Source organism: Camellia sinensis, chromosome 2 (genome assembly GCF_055761805.1).
Source record: "Camellia sinensis isolate YWXY chromosome 2, ASM5576180v1, whole genome shotgun sequence".
NCBI lineage: Eukaryota > Viridiplantae > Streptophyta > Magnoliopsida > Ericales > Theaceae > Camellia > Camellia sinensis.
The window spans coordinates 37,341,591-37,364,096 of NC_138962.1; the positions used below are offsets into that span (position 1 = coordinate 37,341,591).

At 32.0% G+C, this 22,506-nt stretch overlaps 2 protein-coding genes across 2 annotated transcripts; both read left to right on the plus strand.

The window, feature by feature from the left end:
• The first annotated feature begins 8,301 nt into the window (after nucleotides 1-8,301).
• Nucleotides 8,302-10,170, plus strand: LOC114281085 (uncharacterized). Its single transcript, XM_028223531.2, has 3 exons — nucleotides 8,302-8,958; nucleotides 9,067-9,543; nucleotides 9,715-10,170. Exons 1-3 carry the CDS (start codon nucleotides 8,302-8,304, stop codon nucleotides 10,168-10,170), a joined length of 1,590 nt encoding a protein of 529 aa, XP_028079332.2.
• A 958-nt stretch (nucleotides 10,171-11,128) lies between these two features.
• On the plus strand, nucleotides 11,129-22,036 carry LOC114281115 (cyclin-D4-1). Its single transcript, XM_028223552.2, has 5 exons — nucleotides 11,129-11,597; nucleotides 11,692-11,778; nucleotides 18,293-18,602; nucleotides 18,687-18,799; nucleotides 21,484-22,036. The coding sequence occupies exons 1-5, from the start codon at nucleotides 11,340-11,342 to the stop codon at nucleotides 21,727-21,729; spliced, it is 1,014 nt and encodes a 337-aa protein (XP_028079353.2). The 5' UTR covers nucleotides 11,129-11,339; the 3' UTR covers nucleotides 21,730-22,036.
• The last annotated feature ends 470 nt before the right edge of the window (nucleotides 22,037-22,506 follow it).

Genomic DNA, 22,506 nt, shown 5'->3' on the forward strand with positions numbered 1-22,506 from the left:
TAAAAAATAATCATTCATTTTTTGTAATACAAATTTGATTAAAATATGTAGTTATCAATGCTCGATAGTTTTGATTTTTCGTATGAATATTTCTACTTAATGAGTATTAAAGAGTGAACTATTCAAATCACCAAAATTGGTTATAAAATGGTGTAGAAACTGTAGACTGCCCGAACTCTGCTTCGCGCGCGAGGGCACGAATCATGGTTCTTAGCTATTACAGTTCGGACTCACGTCACGGTTTTGAATCTAATCTTACAAATTGCAATGTAAGACTGATAAATCACCAAAGTGTTCAAATCCGACAAATCATTTTGGAAAATCAATTTTAATCAAAAAGCACCAAACATGGACTGCTTTGCCAGATTTCAGAGTCGCCACCTAAATATTTTATTTTGAAAAATTTAGAAAACCCTAGCTCGTGCCTAAGGCCACGTGTCCGTCATCACCAAAGTTGCCTCGGCTTGGGAACTTGGGTACGAGAGGGGAAGGTCCTGAAATGAGCACCCCTGCTCGCCCGATTAAAGGATCGGCCTCTACTAACATGGTATGTTGTTTTTGAAAACACATGTGTTCTTGTTTGATTATTAGCTAGCCTTTACTACGTGATGCGCACAACAAACAAGTATAGACTAAATCACTCGACTTGGCACAACACACAAGTATAGACTAAATCACTCGATTTTGAACAAAACATCTCATCTTGTTTTTCAAAAATGGTTTGAAGTTGCTACTCACAAGTAGGCTAAGATGCAGATTTGCCACTCTCAAGTGGGCTTAAAACTCGCATTTTGATGAATTGTTCCAATTCGAGCAATGAAGCCTTCATCCACAGGCATTCATGCAGTTAAACACATAAGCACATAGCCTCATGGCAAGCATGCTATACATGGCAACATACACATCTTATGCAGTATGCTAAAGCGTAAAAGCTTACCTAGTACTCCGAACCAAAACAAAAACTAGTTAGTAATCAATGTATGACCCTAGCTATGTTAAGATGCGTAATGCAACACATAAAAAAATGCAACTAAGATAGGCTCGGCTATTCTAGAATGGCATGTGAATGCAACTTAATAACATGTATTTAAATTGGTATTGAAATACAATGCAGTTTGTATGATGCGCCGAACCCGGTGCATGCAAAACAGATGAATGAATGCAAACATGCAAGCATAAGTATGCTAATTTGAAATATGTCCTAAAACTAACCACTGAAAGCAGATAAGTAAAAAGGAGAAAGAAATGGGGGTTGGAAAACATGCATCACACACACGCACGCTTATTACAACATTTGCCCTCTCGACGGAGGGTCCGAATAATAAGCTAACTAGCTAATCTAAGCTAATTAAACTAATTATTACAAAACGAAACTAATTAACTAACAAGTTAACTAAATATTACAACTCAAATGAATTTGAACAATTAGCTAATCTAAGCTAATTAAAGCGCTAATCTAAGCACAAAATGAATTAATTAATTAAACGCATTAACTAATTAATTACAAAATCGACGAATGCTAACTAAGATAACAACTTATTCTAAGTTAGCAAAAACTCTGAAATGGCCTCGGGACGAGGGATGCATGTATGCTTAACTTCGCTCAGAAATCCGTTACTATGCCCTAAATTGCCTCTGTTTGCATTTGATCTCAGAACACTGTACAAACCTCCAGATAGCTTCTACTCCAATATGGAGACCTCCAAGAAGGCTGTCGACCACTTAATGGTGTTGTAGACCACCTAAGTATGCTGCAGATCAGAAAAAGTGGTCGGCCAACTACTTTTTCTGGTCTGCCGACCAGAAATTTCTACCACACTCCAATTTGCTGCAACAGAGAACAAGAAGGGGCACAACAGTGTATTTGCAAGATATGTGTGCACAACCACCCTCCCTATCATTTCTCAAGCTTAAGGGAGTGCGGTACTCGACTCTCGGACCACCAACCGAGCATCGCAAAGCACGATGGCCGAGAAGCCAAGATTGCACAATTCAATGTTAATGAATGCACAAATAACACATAAGGGCCTTAACCTCTATCATGCATGATCAAAAGGATCGACGACCGAGAAATAAGGCACGCTTCATCACTTCAAGTATGAAACGTCCTTCGTTTCTCGTGTTTAGATTAATACCCTATCCAAACACAATGCATTGCAACATGATCAACCTATCAATACTAATGGCATGTAAACACAATGCAATGTAACAATATGCAAAGAACATGCAATGCTACAACATGCAAACAACAATTGCAATGTAACAACATGCAAACAACATGCTCTTCTATGAATGCTAGAATGGCATGCACAAGGTTCCAACATATGAACAATGCATGCATGGCAAGTTTAGAAGCCTAAGGCATCAAAGCTAGAAAAGAGCACCATACAAGGGGCATGCAATACAATGCACAATGGACTTAAACCGAATATGGACAGACCTAAATCATGCCAAAACAGTGGCCAACACACCAAAACTTAGGCACAAAAAGGCGAGATATGCATGCTCATGCAATGGCTCATCAACTAGGCATAAAGGTCAACTTTCAAACATAATGAAGAAGTGACAAATGTGAGAGTGTAGCTACACTATATGCACTGAAATCATATGTGAAATGATGCCAAATCACTCAAACAACACAAGTATAGCATGCAAGAAGGCCTAAGGCACAAGGTTACCAAAATAGACTACACAAGAGGCATGCGATACATGGTACAAATGACTGAACCAACCATAGACAGAGTTCAAATAGGTCAAAACAAAGACCAAAACATGCTGAGATGAGAGCTCAAAAGTCTAGGCATGCAGGCATACGCATTGGTTCACAAACATAGCAATAATGCACAACTCTTAAAAGCACTCAAAGAGTGAAAGAAGTGAGAACATGACAATGCTATATTCTCTAAAATATCATGTTAAATGATGCCAAATCATGCACATGTCACAAATGAAGCATGCTAGGAGGCTCAAAACTCAAGGCTAGCAAGACCAATTGCACTATAGCTATGCAATATATGAACCATAGGTTGAGACAACCCAAAATAGTCCTAGAGCATGTCAAATCAAGGCTAAAACATGCACGGAGTGTAGCCAAAATAAGCTAGCATGGTAAGCCAAAACATCAAGTAAGCTAGGCCAATGAGTATGATTACACTACACCTATCAAAACCAAGCATGAGGTGACTTTACCAACAAAAATCAGAGTTGTATCATGGCAAAATAACACCAAAAACACACTGAAATGATAGCTCAAAAGCTTAGGCAAGAAGGCATGCATATTGGCTCATACTTAAGGCATAAAGCACCAACCCTCCAAAGCATTGAAAGAGCGAAAGATGTGAGGGCATGACAGTGAAACATGCTCTGAAATCACATATCAAATGATTCCAAATCATGCAAATAGCCTAAGTAATGCATGTTAGTGGACTCAAAACTCAAGACTAGTCAAAGCATTTGCATTATGGCTATACAAAGCAAGGCATGCATGACCAAAACAACTTAAAACAGAGCTTAAGCATGTTAAATAATGGCCAAAAATGTGCTGGAGTAGAGCCAAAACATGCTAGAATTATAGGCTAAAATAGCAAGCATACAAAGCTAGTGAGCAAGATTTATACTACAAGTGTATAAAGCATGCAAGAGGTGAGTCCACTAATTAAAATAAGAGTTATAACATGCCAAAATAATGCTAAAAACATGCTTGAACTAAGCTAATTCAAACCACAAGAGCATGTTACTTTGTAAGGCTAACAAGGATAGTGAGCAAGATTGCACTACAAGTGCAAAAAGCATGCAAGAGGTGACCAAGCTGACCAAAAACAGAGTTATGGTAGGTTTCAAAAGTCACAAAAATGAGCCTAAACAAAGCCACAAAGAAGTAAAGACACATGCTCATTTGGTTGGCCATCAACACATGCAAACAAGAGAAGAGGAGGGGGGACAACCCCCTCCTATTTGGGGCCTCAAAACCACCTTTTCACCACTGAAATTCCTCTGGAATTCAGTGGTTTAAAGGCCAAAAAAAGTTGGTTTGAAAGGTGGTGAAAGATGGCTCAAAAGGCTTTACAAGCCAAGAAGCAAAATGGAGGAAATACCCCCTAGCCAAACAAGGCTTAAACCACCACTTTGAGGACTGAAAAGCAGAGTTTTTTTCAGTTCAAAACCAAGCTAAAAACACTTTGAAAAGGGTGGCAAAACAAGCATGCAAAGTTGACCAAGATAGTGTACAAAAATGAGCTTATAAAAGGGAGATGCTTACCCTTAAAGCATAGCTGCAAAATAGCCAAAATTCTTAGCTAAAACCACCTTAGGAGCTCGAAATGATCCTTAAAGAACCTCAGCCCAATGGTGGTTAAGTTTGATCAAGGATGCCTAGGCAAAAGAGAGGTAAATCTCCAAGTATATCTCTTGCATGCACACAAGGTCAAGAGGGAGAGCCAACTAGAGAAAAAAAAGTTGAAATTTAGCTCTGAAATTTCTAGAGAGAGAAAAATTTTTAGAGAGAGAGAGGCTCCCAAAATTGCTTCAATGTTCTTCTTTTTGCAAAATGAGAGATATGGCTCATATATAGCAAAAAATAAGAGTTGGTTCGAAATATCTGTCTATGGAACAGCTGGAGGTTCTGGAAGACAGTTGGAGAGAAATTATCTTCAAAAAATATGAGTGTGGGACCTGCAGACCACTTTTCTGGTCGACCGACCACCTTTTTGGGTCGACTAGATACTTTTCTGGTTGGCAGCCCATTTTTCTGGTCAGCAGGAAAATTCTGTTTTCCAGGTCTAACTTCAAATGGGCATAACTCCTTCATCTAGACTCCTTTTCAGGTCATTCTTGTGTCCAAATTGAAGTACCGGAAGTAAGCTTTCCAATGGTGGCATCCTTGCATCAAAATTCCAACTGTGTGAAAAGTTATGCTTGTTTTGGTGAAGTCGCTCAGTTTCGATCCTCCCCGGGTTCATGCCGAACTTCTCCCAAACTAGTTTTGTTCTCTCATTTCCTCTTTTTTTCAACTCTGAACCCCTAAATAAGGTGTTTTGAAATATTTTGCACAGCCCAAACTTAAGTTGAAATGGACAACTTGATATAGTAATGCCATTAAGCCAAGTTTACAGTTAGGACTGTTTAAAATACCGCCCAATAAAACCTGACAATAGTAATTTTATATCTAATTTTTTTATGTTAAATTAGAATAATATAGATATTATTTTTTTGAAGTCGCACTATGAACTTTTGCCACTCAAGTCAAAAAAAATATAAATATAAATATAACCTCACTTTGATTTTGATTATTAATAGAGAAAAATGGAATAATAAAAATAAAAAAAAAACTTTTGAAACGAAGAGTGAGAGTAGAGAGAGAAATTGCATGTGAAGGTGGGAAGACAAGTTAGTGATAAGTCAAAGAGATATATTTATGGGATAACCCATAACCCTAAATCTTAAATCGCGGTTTAAACTTTAAAATTTATAATATGTCAATCGAACCGTTCCGCTTCGCTATAGTTGATACATATACATTTTTTAACCTCTAATAAAATATCTAATGTAAAAATGAGTTTGCGAGATATTTAAGATATAAAATTTATTACAAATTAGTAGTTATATATATGAAACATATTGTGTAAAATTACTTTGTGTTATATATCTAAAAAATATTATACAAATTAGTGTTATATATTATGCAAATGTATGATAATTAGTTAGAATATTCTTCAATCTGCCAATCCGCCAAAAATCGCCCCAATTGCATTTTGTCAATCCGCTAATTCGCCAACCCGCCATTCGGTTTGTAATTTTACTCTCAAACCGCCCGAACCGCACCGTGCACACCCCTACTTACAGTGCAAAAAAAGTCGGTTTATTAACTTTTTGATTTATTTGAGTCATATCATCTCTCTAATTTTGTATGTCTTTTTGTAATAAGTAAAAAAAAAATTATTATTTTTGACATTTTTTAAAATAACCCTAATAATTAACGAGTTGAGCTAGAACGCATTTTTACACCAAAAATAAATAGATATAAATGAATTTAATTAAGCATAAATGATAAAATCCACTAACACATGGGTCTTTTGGGAACACACCAAAAAAATCAGTTTTTTGACTTTTTAGCCAAAGAAGTCAGTTTTTTTTTTTTTTTTTTCCAAAAAAGCCATCAAAAAAGTCAAAAAATCAACTTTTTACCAGCTTCCTAAAAACCACACAATACGTATAGAAAAATCAATAATGTGGGTCAAATTTATTTTGAATGTAGTCCAACCCACATAGAATGAATTTAGAGGAAATGTATTTTTTGTCCTTTCCTACAATAAAAAATCAATTTGAAATACATATTGATTTTTTAGTGTACACTTAAGCCTCGTTTGAGAACAAATTATTTTAGTAATTTTATGATTTTTTACAAAAAGATGTGCATATAAATAGAGAGTGATGTGACAACTTGTAATAATTTTTTTTGACTTTTTGGCTAAAACATGTAGTTGCCAAAACGAGGGCCTTAGCCAAATATGTAGTTGACATTAAGGTTAGACCTGACATGATGAAATATTTAACAAATCAAAATTTGACACTTGTCAGACATATCATTAGGAGTAATTTTTAAATATAATAAATTAAATGTCTTAAGCATTTTATTAAAATGAAATAAGACACTAATAGTTTGAGACAGAAAGAATATAACTTATTTTATTTTTTAACTATTACAAAAAAAGGTGAAAAAAATAATATAACTCAAATAAACTAATAAATAATAAAAAGTTATCAAATACTCCCAAAATATTAAGGGCGCGCGTGGGTCGATTGTGGCCATGGAACTTTCAATCTGTCATTCATTCACCAGTTTGGCGAATTGGAGAAAATCAATCCGTATTCGTCTGCCAATTCGGCGGATGTGGGTTGAGCGGATTGGCGGATTGATGCAAATCGGTTTGGCGGTTTAAAATTTTATAAAATTTCAATATAATTCAACTTGTGTACTTCTTAAAAAAGAAAAAAGTATTACAGTGAATGACTTAAAAAAATATTACAATCACTGCATGCCTCATTTAAAACAAGAAAGTTTGAAACTTTAAAATTAGAATATTACAATCACTGCATGCCTCATCCACATATTAGAATCATATCATATTTCATCCACATAAAGTATTACAATCTGTGATTCTTAAAATATAAAAATAATTCAAACCACCAAAATCATAAACAAAGTAGTAGTAGAGATTGTATGTCTCTGTATTGTTACATTTATATCTGTTTTTGAAAACAAAAACCAACCAGCATATATCATCTTTTTTATTTATTATTTTTAGAGTTAAATTTAAAAACCAAAAAATATAGATAAATAATACATTTATTTTTTTTCAATTCAAAAAATATATTCAAGTTAAAAACTTTTTTTCAACAGAATATTTAAACTCTTTTTTAATTGAAAACACAAATAAAATATATAAATAAATTGAAAACACAATTTTACAAATTTTTAGGGGTGCTCGCAGTTTGGCAATTCGGTTGCGGTTAAAAGAATCTCAAATCCGTCACCCGTCCAAAACTAGACGGATTGAAAAAAATCAACCTACAACTGTCCGCTTGTCACCACAAATCAGTTCAAAATGTGATAAATCAATTCGATTCGATCGATTTAGACGGTTTGTAATAACCGTGGATTACCCTTACAAAATATCACCTCTCCTAAGAATTAATAGGCTTATTTGAGGTGATTGTTTTCATATTTATGTCTGTTGATTGAAGTTTGAATATTGGTGGTCCAATTGTCTGCTAGTTTGTGATTCAGGTACAATTGTTAAGTTAATCATGGCGAACAAAAAAATTGATTTCTTCTTTAAGAAAAGAGGTTCTGAAAATATCGTTCAAAGTTCTACCAATAATGTTGAAACTTCAACTCCTTTGGAACAATGTCCTTTTAAACTTCCAAGAGTTGAATCTAAAGATGTTGATACATCTTCTTTGGTGAGGGATCTGGGGTTGCGTAAACAAATATGGGATTATCCGGTATCTGAACGTGATAAGATCAGACGTGCTTATATCAAATCCGGGCCATATCAACCCAAGGCTCTGAACAATCAACCTTTTGAAATTGATAAGAATGGGCTTCGTTTTTTAGATTCTTGGTACAAGTTATTTCCGGATTGGTTGGAATACTCTCTAACAAAAAATCGTGCGTTTTGCCTTCCATGTTTTCTTTTTACTAAGCCAACTGGAGGCCCTGGATCTAGTGCTTTTACAGTCGAGGGATTTTCTTCTTGGAAGAAAGTCAATGAATGGAAGAATTGTCCTTTGTTATCGCATATGGGCAAGGATCCTAACTCATCGCATAGAGTTGCTATCAAATGTTGTTGTGATTTAACAAATCAAGCGCAACATATTGAGGCAATTATTGAAAAACAAACTTCCATACAAATTGCTAGAAATCATTTGCGATTGAAGACCTCGATAGATGTGATTAAATGGTTAACATTCCAAGCCTGCGCTTTCAGAGGTCGTGATGAACGCCACGAATCTAACAACCGAGGGAATGTTATTGAATTGATAAAGCTCTTGGCTTCTTATAATGAGGATGTGGTAGCAATGGTTTTGGAAAATGCTCCTCAAAATGCTTCCTATCATTCCCATGGGATTCAAAAACAGATTCCTAGTATTTTCTCTAATAAGATACAAAGATTCATTCGTGAGGAGATTAATGATGGGAAGTTTTGCATTCTAGTTGATGAATCTGAAGATGAATCGAAAAGAGAGCAAATGGCAATTGTTTTGAGATTTGTTGATAAATATGGTTTTATAAAAGAGCGTTTCTTTGACATAGTTCATGTGTTAAATACCACGTCGGCAACTTTGAAAGAAAAAATTTGTATTGTCCTTTCTCGTCATAACCTTGGTGTGCAAAATATTCGTGGTCAAGGATATGATGGTGCCAGTAACATGTCTGCAGAATGGACTGGGTTGCAGGCTCTATTTTGTGCTGAGTGTCCATTCACATAGCATGTTCATTGCTTTGCTCATCGGCTCCAATTGGCTTTAGTAGGAGCATCTAAACAGGTTATATCTATCAATCAGTTTTTCTCTTACTTGACTCAAGCAATTAATATAGTTGGCTCATCTTGCAAAAGACATGATCAATTAAGAGCTGCTCAGGTTGTAGATATTGCTGAAAAGCTTGCCATTGATGATGAATTCGAGACTGGTAAAGGAAAAAATCAGATTGGAACATTGAAACGAGCTAGAGATACTCGATGGGGTTCTTATTTGGGTTCCATTTGTAGTTTGATAAACATGTTCAGTGCTACTTGTGCAGTCTTAAGAAATATAATTAATGATGGAAGCAAATCGAATCAACGAGCTGAGGCAGATGGAGTTTATGATTCCATTACATCTTTTGAGTTTGTCTTCATCTTACATCTTATGAGGGATATCATGGAGATTACCGATGATCTTTGCCAAGCTTTGCAAAGTAAATCTCAAGATATATTAAATGCAATGCATTTGGTGTCTACAACGAAGATACTTATTCAAAAATTTAGAGAAGATGGATGGGTTCCATTTTTGGAGAAAATTAAATTATTTTCTAATGATCATGGTATATAGATTCCTGATATGAGTTGTCCTTATAAAGGAGGTCGAGGTTGGTCTCGTTCTGAAAGAGATCAGCTCACCATGGAACATCATTTTCGAGTTGATATTTTTATGGTTACAGTTGATTCCTAGTTACAAGAATTAAACAATAGGTTTAAGGAAGATGTAATGGAATTGCTTGTTCTTAGCTCAGCTTTGGATCCTAGGAATGGTTATAGATCATTCAACATTGAGGATATTTGCAAACTTGCAAATAAATTTTATCCCATGGATTTCTCCGAGCAAGAAAAATTGCATTTGAAGTATCAGTTGGAAAACTATAAGCTTGATATTTCCATACTTCCCGAGTTTCAGAAGCTGTCAACCATTTCTGAGTTGTGCCAAATGTTGACAAAAACAAAAAAGTCGACAAGTTATCCTCTTATTGATAGATTGATCCGTCTTGTGTTGACTTTACCTGTTTCAACTGCTACATCAGAACGTGCATTTTCAGCTATGAAACTCGTTAAGTCTAAATTGCACAATAGGATGGAAGATGGTTTTCTGGCTAGTTACTTGATTACGTATATTGAAAAGGACATTGCTTAAGGGTTTGATGTAGACTTTATCATCGATGCTTTTGATATTATGAAAGAATGTCGAGCTCAATTGCAGATGCCTAATTTTAGTAAATAAATGTATGTAGAAATAGTTACTACTTTTTGTAAGTGAATATGGGCAAAAAAATATTCTCAATTGTATGATCATCTTTTGGTACTCAACTATGTTGACAAGAAATATATAGTTCAATATTTTATCGTAACATTATTGATTTTTTTCATACTAATAGAAATTGGTATTGAATTTCAAATTTTATTAGTTAGAGATTAAATGTACTTTGGCCCCCCAAAATTATAATCTTGAATCCGTCCCTAAGCATACCCAAGTCAATTAATGAGCAATTGTGAATAACTTTCCCATCTCGTGAACAGTGGCTAAAGACTAGTTGTCCATTCCGAAAGTCAGAAATATATATGTATAAAAAAAAGATGAGGGGATTACAAATATACATTTTGAGATTTGTTTAAAATACATATTATCTTTTGTGATTTAAAAAATTATAACTATTCTCTTATTAAAATTTTTTATTTAATAAAATTAACTAAAAAAATAAAATTCATAATTACTCTCAAATACAATAATATTAATTGAAATATATTTTTAATATCATTAAAAACTGTTAATTAACTTGATAATTTATTAATAAAATAAGCGATTTGTTATAAAATTAAAAATTTTAGAGGGTAGAATGTAATTTTTAAAATTACATGAAACGATTTATATTTTAATCAAAACTCGAGGAATGTATTTGTAATTTTTGTAAAAAAAAAAAAAAAAAAACATGAATAATCATAGGCATCATCAATCATCAATCATTCATACTCCATGCATAGTGGTGGTGATCAGATGAATCGCAACAGGCAGATCACAACCGTCCATATCCCCCATCTCTGAGCCCACGCTGCAACGTCCTCCACGTGTTCTCTCTCTCTCTCTCTCTCTCTCTAGAGTGAGGCTATTTAGTGAGAGAGTGTTGAGAAATCAGAGTTTAGTAGAGCGAGAGAGAGAGAGACAAAAGCGCTAAAAACATGTTTCTGCCCAAACCATAAGCGGCATGGGTTCCTTCTCCACCAATCTCACCTCCCCACCTAAGGCGATTCTCGGTATTCACAATGTCGCCGCCTTTACTCAGCCGTTAACCACCGCATCCCTGTTCGATGGCCGCAGCCGCAATGACTCACTCTCCTGATCACTCCGCTTCTAACTTCTACGCCGGCGGCGATGTCTCCGATGCCGACATCGGGATCTCCGATTTGCAACCTTCCGATCACTTTCCACCGCTTGATGAAAGTTTGACTAAACGACTCATCGATTCCGAACACGATCACATGCCCCAACCTGACTATCTCCGCCGCTGCAGAGACCGTTCGATCGATCTAACCACTCGCCAAGACTCCATCCACTGGATCCTCAGAGTAAATGCTTGAAATCCAATACAGTTTCTCTATGATTGTGTGTGTGTTTAGATACAGTTTTTTGGATCTGTATTGATGATGTTGGTGAATACAGGTGCATGCACACTATCATTTCAGACCGGTGACGGCGTTTCTCTCCGTCAACTACTTGGACCGTTTCCTTTCTTCTCGTTCCCTTCCGGTACTGTGAATATCTAATATAATATAAGTAGGATTAATTATATTAATGGTCTTTCTAATGGTGTATTTGGTCTTTATAATTTTATCAAAATTGTTAAAATGTCCAAATGAATTTGAAGGTATTTTACAAATTTTCAAAGGGGTGTGGGACCCACGTAGGTCCCACGTTCACGATTCTCTCTACTTGAGTGAAATTTTATTTTATCTCTATAATTCTAATTTTTTAAATTGAATTTAAATTATATTTTTTTATTTTTGTTTTAATGTCATTTATTTGTCTTAATATTTTAGACCCAAAAAAAAAAACCTAAAATTAGAATGACTAAAGTAGAATTCAAAAAAAATTATAAAAAAGGTCACTCAAAAAAAAAAAAAAAACACACTATGTTTGGAGACTTAAGAGAGAAAAAAAAAGAAATTATTACTTAAGTTATAAGAGAAAAGAAATGAAAAGAAAAAATTGTGATTTCTTTTTTTTTTTTTGTTTGGATAAGAAATAAAAGAAAAGAAATAATTGTAATTTCTTTTATTCTTGTTTGATTATATTTTATAAGAGAAAAGAAAATAAACTATTTTATATTACCAAAATAATCTTTTTATATTTTGTCAATCATTTAATTTTTTTTATTTTTACAGGGACAAAATTAGTATTATGAAAATATAAGAATCTGTTGGTTTCTTTTCTCTCTCAATCTCTCTACTTTTGGGAAGATTGAAAATGAGGGTTATAAGAGAGATAAGTTTCTCTTCGTTTCTCTCCATTTCTCTTCGTTTCTTTCCATTTCTTTTCACTTAAATTATCTAAACAAGTAAGAGAAATACATATCTTTCAATTTCTTTTATTTTCTTTCCAAATTACTCAATCCAAACATAGTGTAAGTGCAAGTTCTACTAAAATATTAATGACGAACTTTATTAAAATAAAATTGAAAGTGTAAAATTTAGCCAAGCTTGGATGACAAAGAATGAATTGGCAGAAGAAAGTAATTTCTGGTTGTTTATTTTAATAGAAATCAAATTTCTAAATGGAATGGAAGTCTAATTCTCTCACTGTTTTAGGAGAATCTCATATTTGTATAACAATCTCATAAATTGAATAGAAATCTAATTTTCTCACTTTTTTAGTAAAAAATCAGTAAATCCACAATATTTATTTATTTATTTCATTTTTCATTAAAAATTCTTATAATCGAATATGAAACAAATATTTTAGAATTTTAGGATAAATTACTTTGATTTCTTTTGAAATTTAAAAAAAAATATAACAAATTTTACAATTTTAGTATAATTACATCAATCTCCTTTTTAATAAGATTAAAGTTAATACAAATTTACTAATAAACAATGAAAAATATATATTTTAGTATAGAAAAGAATTAAGTTTAATATGAATAAAACCTTAATAAAAATCTCAAAATCAAAGAGAGGTCAATGAGATTCTTTACAACTAATAAGATTTACATTCCTTTAAAACTTTTGTGGTTTAAAGATGGTTTTACATTGATGAATAATAAGTCCAAGTACAGATAGGACTAAATACAGAATAAGTTACAAACGCTCACAATGGGTAAGGTCCACATAATGTGAGACTCACCTGTGGGACTCAACTGACATTTGTGTTTGGTCTTGTGTTTCTCGCCTTGTTCATCGATGAAATGATGAGAAAGTGAACTGTTTTCTCATGTTTGATTTATAAGTTGATATAAGTTGAATGAGAAATGGTGAGAAAGAAGATTTCTTTGCTAAAGCTTGGTTTGGGAACGCAATAAATAAGTTGCTTATTGGCTTATTTTAGTTACATCACCTCGTTATTTTTTTACATGTCTTTTTGTAATAACAAAAAAGTCAAAAAATAAATTATACCCAAAACAACCGTAAGCCTATTTCATTTTTTACCAAAAGTGGTGAGAAAGAAATTGATTTCTACTCATATCTTTCTCTCATATGCTTTGTTTTCTTATACATCCAAATATGATAGTGAAAAAACACTTTGTTTAGTTTACTTTTTAAAATGAGTTTTGAGTTATATTTTGAAAGATAAGTTTTTGAAATGAGTTTTGAAAAGGAAAAACTTGTTTGATTATGAGTTTTAAAACTATATAGTGAAAAAACATTTTGTTTAGTTTAGTTTTTTAAATGAGTTTTGAGTTATATTTTGAAAGATAAGCCTTTGAAATGGGTTTTGAAAAGGGTTTTAAAACTAGTTTTTGAGTTGTATATTTCAAAAACTTGTTCGGTTATGAGTTTTGAAAAGAATTTTCAAACTAAATTTTTTATTTAATTTATTTTTTTAATTTTTCAAACAAAATATTTATTTTATTTTTCAAAAATTATTTAAAAAATTTTAGACAAAAGTTATTTAAAACAATTTAAAATATTTTTTATTTTATTTTTTAAAAATTGCTTATTTTTCAAATATTTTTAAATCTTTTATATATATATATATATATTTTAATATTTAAATATTTAAATTAATTTTTTTTTTAATTTTTAGAATATTTATTTTTAAAAAAAATTGGATTGCCCAATATATATTTAAATCATAACAAATTATTTGGTCAATACTTAAAAAAATAACGAAATATTTTTTTTCAAAAATAAAAAATACTTTTTTTCAAATATATATTTTTTTTGGAAAAACATTTTTTTAAAAAAATAAAAAATAAAAAAATTTAAAGAACAAAATAAAAAAAATTAAATTTTTTTATTAAAAAATGTATAGTTTTGAAAACTTGTTTAGTTATGAATTTCTGAAAAGAGTTTTCAAAATTTTATTTGGTTATAAGTTTTAAAAAGAATCTTGAGTTTCAAACTACGATTTGAAAATTAACCAAACACTATCATTTCTTTTTTTTTTCTTCAACTGATGAGAAATCACAATAATTTCTTTTATTTTCGCATCCTCCGTTTCACATGAAGTGTAAGATTATTAGGGGTAAAGGATTTTTTTTTGTTGAATCTTGTGTATAAAAGGTAAATTACGCCAATATCTCTTGATGTTTGGAAAATTATATTGACCCCCTGCTAGTGTCATTATTTAGACGGAATTAACATTGGAATCAAAAGACATTTTTGCCCCTAAATCTTTACATGCAAAAATTAATAAAATAATGTAAACATTTTGTTGCTAGGGTTTTAGAAAAAATGACAATTGTTGTGATTTGACCATTTTCTTTATGGTATATCGATAGTTTTAAATATAATATAAGGCTACAAATGACTTTTTAAAGTCCTAGAGGGCAATTTGGTCACTTTTCCTTCTCTTAACAGGTCTAACATTCATTTCACGGTGGGAGTTTTTGTTAAATAAGATTATTAACCATAGAAATGGGAATGTAATTTTCAGAACTTCAGGGGATAAAATATAATCGTATCAAATCTCAAGGGGTGTCAAATCTTAACGGGGTGTCAGTGTAATTTACCTTAGTATTATAAAATATATTTATCGGTATCTAAATGAACAACTCACATGTTCTTATTTTGATGACTTCTCTTTATAAGGCATGTTCTTATTTTCCTATTTGAAAAAAATAAAAAAGATAATTGATAAAAGTAAGGCTCGAACTTAGGACCTTAAGTTAATAAACAAAACTCTTACTATAACATATAGAGTAAAAATTTTGTTTTATTTTTATTTATTTTAATTGTGTATGCATGGCATGTATCATCTACTATATATATAGGAATGGCAACGGGACGGGGTTAGGGATCACACTCCCCGTCCCGGATCCTCGAAGGCACAAAAGTCCCCGTCCCCTTTCCTAATCCTCGGCAGGAAACCCATCACTCTCCTCGTCCCTGTCCCCTAACGGTGATCGGAGATCCCCATCCTCGAAAAATCCCCGTACAAGAACAACATCCACAACAACAGATCAACAACCACAACCACAACAGATTAACAACCACAATATATACAATAGATCAACAACCAAAAAAAAAAAATGGATACTGATACACACTCACATATACACATATATGTATACATACACACAAATCTGTGTGGATTGCGCACAGATCCATGTGGATCGACTTAGATTTACGCTGAAATATGGCTGATACCGCCGTATCTCGAGGCATTGGCTAGGGTTTCATTATTGGAATTGAGAGAAAAAGAGAGGTGGGATGAGAGAAAAAGCGAGAGGAAGGAAAAGAGAAGAGAAGCGAGAGATGAGGTGCTACGGCGGTGCTGTGATGGAGGATGGCAGAGGAAGTGTTGTGATGGAGGACGGCAGAGCGGTGGTTCTTGAGGATGGTGACCTTTGCGAAGATGGAGAATCTGGATCGACATAGGTTTGAGATTAGGGTTGAGAGTGTAAGAGAGAGAGAGAGAGAGAGAGAGAGAGAGAGAGAGAGAGAGGGGAATGGATATATATAATATGAATAGATAGAGGGTATAATGGTAATTTCAATAGGGGAAACGGGGATGGAGACAGGATTGGGACGGGGCTGGGGAACGCATCACTGTCACCGGCCCGAAACTTGTCGGGAATGCATTTTCAAATACCATCCCCAACTCGTCGGGGATATTTTTCGGAGAAAAACCGTTCTAATTAGGGTCGGAAGATCGAATCCCCGTCGAGCCGGGTCCAAATTGCCATCCCTATATATATATACAGCTGTATTAAGTGTTCAAGTATTCTCCTTAAGACGTGTTTCTCATTTTTTTTTATATAACAGTAAATAAATAAATAGTTGAGAAATGATGAGACTTTAAACATTGGCCTTAAAGACTCTTATCACTTGAGTAACATAATATATAATGTGTCGTTTGGCGAACTTTGGCTTTTTGGTTTTTCTGACTTTTTTAGCCTGAGATTTTTATGTTCGTTTGGTTTTCTTGTTTGGCTTTTTTGCATTGGAATGACAAAATTACCCTCCACTTAGAAATAATGTTTTTTTGACATTTTGTTTGTATATGGGTCAATTTGGTAATTTTGCATTAACAGTCAAGCGTTTTGTCATTTTGTGATTCTGTAGCTTTTTTTGTCTTTATGTGTTTATTTTAGTCCCAATATGTTTACCAAACAAAGGCTAAATATTTTATTTTATTTTTATTTATTTTAAATTACACGTATAGTTAGTATTTTGGGTAAATTACATTGACACGCCCCAAGGTTTATATTTATTACAGTTCCCCCTCACCTTTCGGAAATTACATCCCCCTCATTTAAGTTTAAGTTTCATTATAGATTGCTCTCTCAGTTAGTTGATTGTTAAGTCAACTAACATATTTTGATGATGTCAGCAATTTAATTTTTTTTAAACACCAATTTTTCCCTCACTGGATAAATTACATTGACACCTCTCATATTTTAGAAATAACAGTTCCCTCCCCAAGTTTAAAGCAGCATTATTAATTGCCCACTTGGTTAGTATTAGCTGACAAAAAAATTAATTGAAAAAAAAATTATTTGAAAAAAAAAATTAATTGAAATTTTTTTTTGTTAGTCAAAATTTTAAATTTCTGTTTAAAAACCAACGTAAACTCATTTATGTTTTTTTCTCAAATTTACAAACTGAGACAACCATTTATAAACTAAAAAAATTATCAAACAAGTTTTTATGACAGTTTTTTAAATTTTTGTAAATATAAATTGAAAATTGAAAACGAAATAGTTACCAAACAAGACTCAGATGGTAAAGATGTCGTAAAATTAATAAATAATTAAATAAGTTATCAACTTAAGAAATGACTTATCAAAAGATTTTTAGGCTATGTATGGTTTGATTTTTAGAATTTTTTTGAAAAATTAAAAATTAATCTGATTAAGAAATAAGAAATAAAAAATAATTATCACTTTTAAATAATTTTTATTTTTCGAGTGGTTAGAAATAATTTTTTACGAATTAAATATATTTTTTCATATTTATTTTTATTAAATTAATTTTTTTTTTATTTATAAATGTCGTGGGGGAATCCGTATTAAATTAAAATCTCAGGGGGTGCCAATGTAATTTACGCTTTAAAGTATATGGAAATGTTAAGGGTAAATATGTTATTTTAACTTAAAAGTTAATATCGTTAAATAATTATACTGACAAGAGGTGTCTTTGTAATTTATTTTAGTATTTTTTATTTTGAAAAGATGGTTAAATTTTTTTTTTTTACTTTTTTTTTAATTTTTTTTAAAAAAATAGTACAAAAAAAATATTAAAAATAACATGACTCAAAATAAAAGAAGTTGAAGAAAGAGGACTTTTAACCGCTTTTCCAAAAGGAAAATGCTAGAGGTCCCAAATTTTCTACCAAATAAATGACTAAATGTCTCACATGGGTGTGAGGCCCACAAAATTGCGGACCCCACACCCATGTGAGACATTTGGTCATTTATTTGGTAGAAAATTTAGTGTCCCTACCATTACAATATTCTACCAATGTCTCACATGGGTGTGAATGTGGGTCCCATGTGAATCCCACACCCATGTAAGACATTTGGTAAAATTTTTGGGGCCTCTAAGCATTTTTCTATATGTATTGGTTGGTGGAGAGTGAGGCAGTGGTAATTTGATGACAGAAAGCAAAGGGGTGGCCGTTTCAGCTTCTAGCGGTGGCGTGTCTGTCTCTGGCAGCCAAAATCCAGGAACCATCCGTTCCACTGATCCTAGATCTCCAAGTGTTGGAACCCAAGTTCATCTTCGACCCCAAAACGGTTCAACGAATGGAGCTCTATGTCATGTCCAATCTCCATTGGAGGCTCCTCTCGGTCACTCCCTTCGACTTCCTCGACTACTTCATCTCCAAGCTCCCTTCTTCAGCTTCCAATTCCAATTCTCTCGGCCCCGTTCTATCATCTTCTTCCGATCTCATTCTCAACACCATTCGTGGTAATTTCGAACCCAAACACTCCTTTGATTATCCTCTTCTTAATTAAATCAATTAATTTGAATTTTTTTTTTCTGTTTTTGCAGTGGTTGATTTCTTGGGTTTTCCTCCGTCGGCAATTGCAGCGGCCGCCGTGCTCACCGCCGTCGGTGAAAGTGTCGATTTACCAGAAGGCGTCTTTTACGAGAGAGCAAATAAAGTAATTTTTTATGGTTTGTGCTATATGAATATAGTTGATTACATATTATCAGTTCTCAAAATATACATTTTGTTACACTTCTGTTTTAAAATTTTTAATTGTTGGACTTTGGTATACCAAAGTATGCGAGCTGTTACATTTTAATTCTTAATGTTAGTGCTGTTCAAAATTAATAACGGGAGAATGGATAATTTTTTTAGATTTTACATGAAATATCCACAAAAATAAAATGATCAAATACATACAATCTCAAACTGTGCATTTTTTTTTTTTTTTGGGTTTTGTTTTGTATTTTCATTCTTGATCTTCTAATTTTGTTATTTTGATTTGTTATAAAATTTTAAAAATACTGTTCTTCCCGTTACTGATTTTGAAAAGTGTTGATGTTAGGAACTAATGTGTAGATTGTATATTTTGAAAACTAAAGTAAAACAATTAAGGTGGTGTTTGGCAAGTTGGGTTGGGGCTAAAATAGCCACAAAAAACAAAACAGGCTATTTTAGTCACAACAAACAAAACATCACATCCAACCCATAATCATTATACTCTTCTCTCACAAAGAAAGTCAAAAAAGTCAAAAAGCCAAAAAGTCCTTCCCAAATCAAGTTTTTTAGCCCAGGCTAAAATAGCCAAAAAAACCAAAAAGCCAAAAAGCCAACCCACTTCCCAAACGGAGGCTAAAAGATTGATGAGTGACACATTCTTGAAATCCTTCACTTTTCTTTCATTATATTTAAATTTAATAAAAAAATATTAAAAAATAATTTTTAATTTTTTCATTAAATGTTTATCAAATCAAAAAGGAATCATTTTTTCCCCCTTAAATTATGAAGTATATGAGATGATTTTTTTCCATAAATTTTATGAAAAATGAAATTTGAGATTAAAAAAAGAATTTTAAAAAAGAATTGGAATAATTTATATTAATCAAGTTTTTAGTCAAATTAGATTAAAAAATTGACGAAGAGTTGAAAATATTCTAAAGTGTAACAGAAAGCATATTTTGGGAATAAAAAATGTTATGAACTCTAAATGAATTATTAAATTTTTTATCAAATCACTTACATGGAGTGAGACCTACACAAATAACGTGTGTGCGAGTCTTAGAAGGTTTAATAGAAAATTTGATAATTTATTGAGATCCCTAACATAACTCTTTAAACATGTTTGTTTGGTGAGATTGAAGGGTGGGATTGGACTAATAGTTCGTTGTTTGTTTTAAATTTTTTGCATTGGACTAATCCGGACTATTAATCCCAAATCTGTGGGACTATTGTATCTCAAAGAGGGGGTGGGACGCAAATCATGGGATAACTTATCTTATGGGATTAGGTTGCTAAATTATATTGTTGACCCTCTAGTATTAAATATCTTTTTTCTCATGGTATTAATTATACTTAATAAAGTAGTCTCAATTTAAAAATAAAATAATTTTATTTAATTTTTATTGATGTTTTATTTTAAAATTTTGTTGATATTTTATTTAATTTCATTATTTAAATTTTAATAGATTTTTTTTATTTAATTTCATTATTTAATTATTATTTTTTTTAAAATAAATTTATTTAAATTAAAAAATAGCATATATTTTTATTGAAATTTTATTTATTTAATTAAAAAAAAACTATTTAATTGTGTGAAAAATAAAATTGTATTTAATCTAGCTAAAAATAATTAAAATATTAAAGATATATTGCTATTATTTAGCAAATAATTAAAAAGAGTAAAATAGTTATTTCAGTATTTATCATTTTTCCTAATATCCCAAACAAACATAGGATTCATAGTCACCTGACATCTAATTTTATGACTAAACAAACATAGGATGCATATCTCATCCAACCAAATAGTCCTAGGACTATGAATTCCAACATTATAATTCGATGGATTCTAATATTTCTTTATTCAGTCTGTCCAAATAAATATATTGTTTGAGAACTATTTGTGTAATTAACCCATACGGGTATAGTATTGTATCAGCAATGGTAGAGGGCCCAAATTTTGTGGCTCAAATGTAGCTCAAATGGCCAAAACGACGTCGTTTTGAGTACAAAACAACATCAAAATGGCCAAAACGACGTCGTTTTGGCCATTTGAGCCATATTTGAGCCACAGAATTAGGGCCCCCAAACATTTTTCGTATTGTATTTGAAATATAAAATTTTGATTTCTTTAGGACTGGTATGTAAATAGATACTATTTTTCGCGAGATATTCTAATTCAAAGCATGAAAAGCTGTGTAGAATTTCGTGGGTAATTTAGGGTTCTTCTTAAAGTGGTTTGGCTTTTAAATTTTTCAAAAGGTTAGAGGGTCACAATTTTTGTGATCATAATGACTCAAAATTATTAAAACGACGTCATTTTGGCATATTTTGCATAAAAAACGATGTCGTTTTGTCAGTTTTGAGTCATTGTGGTCACAAAAATTGTGGCCCTCAAACATTTTCCTTTAATTTTTTGACTATTTTAGTTTAGGTTAAAAAGTCTAGTTTGAGATAAGTTTTTTTATTTTTTTTTTGATTTTTTTGAAAAAAAATATATAATAATTATGAGTTAGATTGATATTTTGTCTTATTAAATTAAAAAGGCTATATATATTTTTTTGGGACTAAAATAGTAAAAAAAAAAAAAAAAAAAAACCACCTGGAAGCCTTATTTATTTATTTATTTTGTCTTGGGGACAGGAAATGGTGAGAAGCTGTCACCAACTAATGGAGGAATACCTGGTGGACATGTGTCCTTCGGCTGGCTTTAAACGTCAAACAGCCGAGCCGCCTTCACCTTCGAGCCCAGTCGGCGTGCTGGATGCGGCGGCGTGTGCGAGTTGCGACACTCATTCGGACAATCGGGTCTCTCTTTCCGGGTCTGGGTCAAGTCAAGCCGAACCTCCGAACAAAAGGCTTCGATCGTCTGCGTCGGATGTACAGTAGCATCTATCATTGATAGAATCATCCCATCATTACTGTCAATCTTTTTTTCAACTTATATTTTGCGGAGAAAAAAAAAAAGGTTCTTTTTGTTGTCAATCTCTTTGCCGTTGATTGCATGTCATGAACGGCGGGGATTGTAGAGGCTATTTTTATAATTTTATCTTTATTTACTGTTCTTAGTATTATATTAGTATCATACTATATAAATATGCTGAGTGGGATATTTGAAATTTTTTGAACGATTAGAATGGAATGTTGTGGGAGTGAAAGTGAAGAAAAATTCATATGTTAATATTTACTGATTAAAGTTGTGGAATTCACATGTGGTCTTAGGCCAGGGCTCTGCTTGAGTTTATTCTGCATGAGCAGACATTATTTTTTAAAACTATTTAAATTTAATTAATATACCCAATTAATTTTAATTTAGATATTTTAACATTTTTGATATGTGACTTTAAATTGAGATCCATGACGGCATAAGAATTCTTGATATTTTTTGTAAATGGATATTTTACGTGATGGGTTTTTGGCACTTAGACCTCTTAAAACAAAAAAGATAAATTATAAATATATCTTTTGAAATTTACTTAAAATATAAATTATTCATTATTATTTCAAAAATTACATCATGCTCTTTAAAATTGTTAATTTCATAATAAAAGTCTCATTTTATAAATAAATCATTAATTCAATTAATAATTTTTAATGATGTCAGAAATATATTTCAATTAATAATTTAGCTAATTTTATTATTGTATAAAAGAACAGTTATGAATT

Bases quoted from the DNA above. Each gene is read 5' to 3' on its own strand.
- LOC114281115 (XM_028223552.2), top strand. From the start codon at position 11,340: ATGGCCGCAGCCGCAATGACTCACTCTCCTGATCACTCCGCTTCTAAC. The intron at 11,598-11,691 runs GTAAATGCTTGA...TGGTGAATACAG, and splicing joins CCATCCACTGGATCCTCAGA to GTGCATGCACACTATCATTT. The intron at 18,603-18,686 runs GTAATTTCGAAC...CTGTTTTTGCAG, and splicing joins CATTCTCAACACCATTCGTG to TGGTTGATTTCTTGGGTTTT.
- LOC114281085 (XM_028223531.2), top strand. From the start codon at position 8,302: ATGGGCAAGGATCCTAACTCATCGCATAGAGTTGCTATCAAATGTTGT. The intron at 8,959-9,066 runs GCTCTATTTTGT...TCTATCAATCAG, and splicing joins CAGAATGGACTGGGTTGCAG to TTTTTCTCTTACTTGACTCA. The intron at 9,544-9,714 runs GTTCCATTTTTG...GTTGATTCCTAG, and splicing joins AATTTAGAGAAGATGGATGG to TTACAAGAATTAAACAATAG.